General features: G+C 65.9%; 2 protein-coding genes across 2 annotated transcripts in view; one reads left to right on the top strand and one right to left on the bottom strand.

The window, feature by feature from the left end:
* Positions 1 to 183, top strand: part of GNG13 (G protein subunit gamma 13) — a 1,763-nt gene extending 1,580 nt beyond the window's left edge. The window contains exon 3 of the mRNA XM_006146362.3: positions 7 to 183. Coding sequence (XP_006146424.1) covers positions 7 to 112 — 106 coding nt within the window. The 3' untranslated portion in view covers positions 113 to 183. The remainder of the gene's footprint in view (positions 1 to 6) is intronic.
* A 5-nt stretch (positions 184 to 188) lies between these two features.
* Positions 189 to 2,098, bottom strand: part of CHTF18 (chromosome transmission fidelity factor 18) — an 8,161-nt gene continuing 6,251 nt past the window's right edge. Inside the window, 7 exon segments of the mRNA XM_027771000.1 lie at positions 189 to 407; positions 410 to 440; positions 817 to 930; positions 1,019 to 1,187; positions 1,597 to 1,727; positions 1,805 to 1,954; positions 2,036 to 2,096. Coding sequence (XP_027626801.1) covers positions 262 to 407; positions 410 to 440; positions 817 to 930; positions 1,019 to 1,187; positions 1,597 to 1,727; positions 1,805 to 1,954; positions 2,036 to 2,096 — 802 coding nt within the window. The 3' untranslated portion in view covers positions 189 to 261.

Here is a 2,098-nt window from a genome sequence, read left to right as displayed (position 1 = left end):
CCACAGGCTCCTCAAGTGGATCGAAGACGGGATCCCCAAGGACCCCTTCCTGAACCCCGACCTGATGAAGAACAACCCGTGGGTAGAGAAGGGGAAGTGCTCTATCCTGTGAGGCCGGGCCGGCCTGGGGGACGGGGACGGGGACAGGGACAGGGAACGAGTAACGAGGCTGCAGACGTGAGCGCGTTCGTTATAAAGCTTCTCGAGGTCTCCTGTTCTTGTACACTCTCTACGGGGCAGGCGGTGCCAGGCAGGCCCGGGCTACAGCAGGTCCCTGATGTACAGGCTGCGCCGCACGGCGTTGGAGACACCCTCGTGGAAGCGGAACCAGACCTGGCTCCTGCCCACGGCGGTGCCCATGTGCCACTCGGCTGTGTCCTTCTCCAGGGCTGCGTCCTCTGCAGGGCCACAGGGATACGTCCAAAGAAGTCCCTCTCGGGCTGATGGGGGAAGGGGCCAGTCAGGTCCTCTGAGATACCCGCCCTCCAACCCCTGCAAGTGCTGTGACAGAGGGAGGGGCCTTCCCAGGAGAAACAAGTGTCCCTCCCATCCTCACCAGCCCTCACCACCGCCCATCCTGGGTCAGAACAGAAAGAGCCAGCAGGCACCCTCCTGCACAGGTGGGAACCCGGCTGGACCCTCAGGTTTAGAACCAGTTTCAGCAGCTCACCTAGGCTCAGCCCTCACTGTCCTGGGGGCCCCGCCCACCGCTGCTAAGCCCCTCCCCACATGGCCTCCGGGCCCCACCCACCATGGCTCAGCCCTCCCCACGTGTCCCATGGGCCCCACCCACTGTGGCTAAGCCCCTCCCAGCACCTGCTCCGTCACGGGGGCCCTCCTTATAATGTTCTCCAGCCTCTGCTCATGGTTGCGAGGGGCAGGTCGTGGCATTCGCATCTCCACGCTGCCCCGTGCGGAACCACAGTCCACCTTCGGGGGGGAAGAGATGCAGTGAGGGCTGGCTGGTGTGGACCCACTCCCCAGACGCCACCAGGACCCAGAGCTGGGTCAGGCTCACCTGTGGGCAAAGCCCCACCCCAGCCAGAGCCGCTGCCCCAGCCCCTGCCCGAGCGTCTGCCCGCCGCATCTTCTCCACCTCCACCTCGTGGGCAATGAGCTGCTTAGCCTGGTAGGTGAGGGGCTTGTGGGCAGGCAGCTCCGGGAAGCGGCACACCTCCTCCACGTTCCTGCTCAGAGTAGGGGTGAGACACCCGGGGCGGTCAGTGGGCACCAGGCCCAGAGGCCCCGCAGGCCACACGCAGCTGTGGGTGTCCTCCCAAGCCTCTGTGTCCACAGTGGGAAGCCCACCCGGGGCTGGCCAAGACAGTGACAGGGCTAGGCTCAGTGTCCTGCCACAGCCCCACAAGCATCTCAGGGTAGGGCACCAAGGCCTGTAGAGCTCGTTATTCAGGGGCCCTGGCTCCAGGGCACAGGCTGGGGAGACCTGGGTAAACACAGGCCCCGGGCTGCGCTTGGCACCCCCAGTTGTCTCAGCGAGGGCTGGCCTAGAACTGCCCATCCTGAATAGCCCGTACAGGTCTGCACTCCTAGCTTCACGCGCACCCAGGTTGCCCCAGCCCAGGCACCGGCACTCACGGGTCCAGCGCATAGACATACTGCCCATCGGGCGTGCGCTCCTGGCGGTAAGTGAGGTTGTAGGCAAGCATGGTGCCCACGAGGCCGGCCAGCTGCTGCTTCTCGCGGGCACTGTACAGCTGTGTGCTCACCTGGGGGCAGCGGGCAGGGTCTGAGTGGAGCTGGGGCTGCCCCATGGGAACACCCCCTGCACCCAATGGGAACTCACAGGGCGGAGCCTGGGTGTAAGGATGTCCAGGAGCAGACAGAGGGTGTCCAGGACCAGGGCCTGGGGTGCCACCCTGCTGCGGATGGCTGGTGCAATTCCCAACACCAAGGTCTGGATCAGGTTCCAGGTCTGGCTGGTCCGGCTCTGGGCCTGAGTCGGAGCAGAGCGGGCCGGGTCACCCTTCCCTTCCCAGCCCACCTCGGGCCTGGGGCGGCGGGCGGGCGGGCCCACCTCCTGCTGGCTGCTGGGGAAGGCGATGCGTGGCACGTGGCTGGTGGCGAAGAGCATGTGGAA

The sequence above is a fragment of the Tupaia chinensis genome, unplaced genomic scaffold (genome assembly GCF_000334495.1).
Source record: "Tupaia chinensis unplaced genomic scaffold, TupChi_1.0 Scaffold000178_1, whole genome shotgun sequence".
Taxonomy (NCBI): domain Eukaryota; kingdom Metazoa; phylum Chordata; class Mammalia; order Scandentia; family Tupaiidae; genus Tupaia; species Tupaia belangeri.
This window is presented reverse-complemented; position numbering and strand designations above follow the sequence as displayed.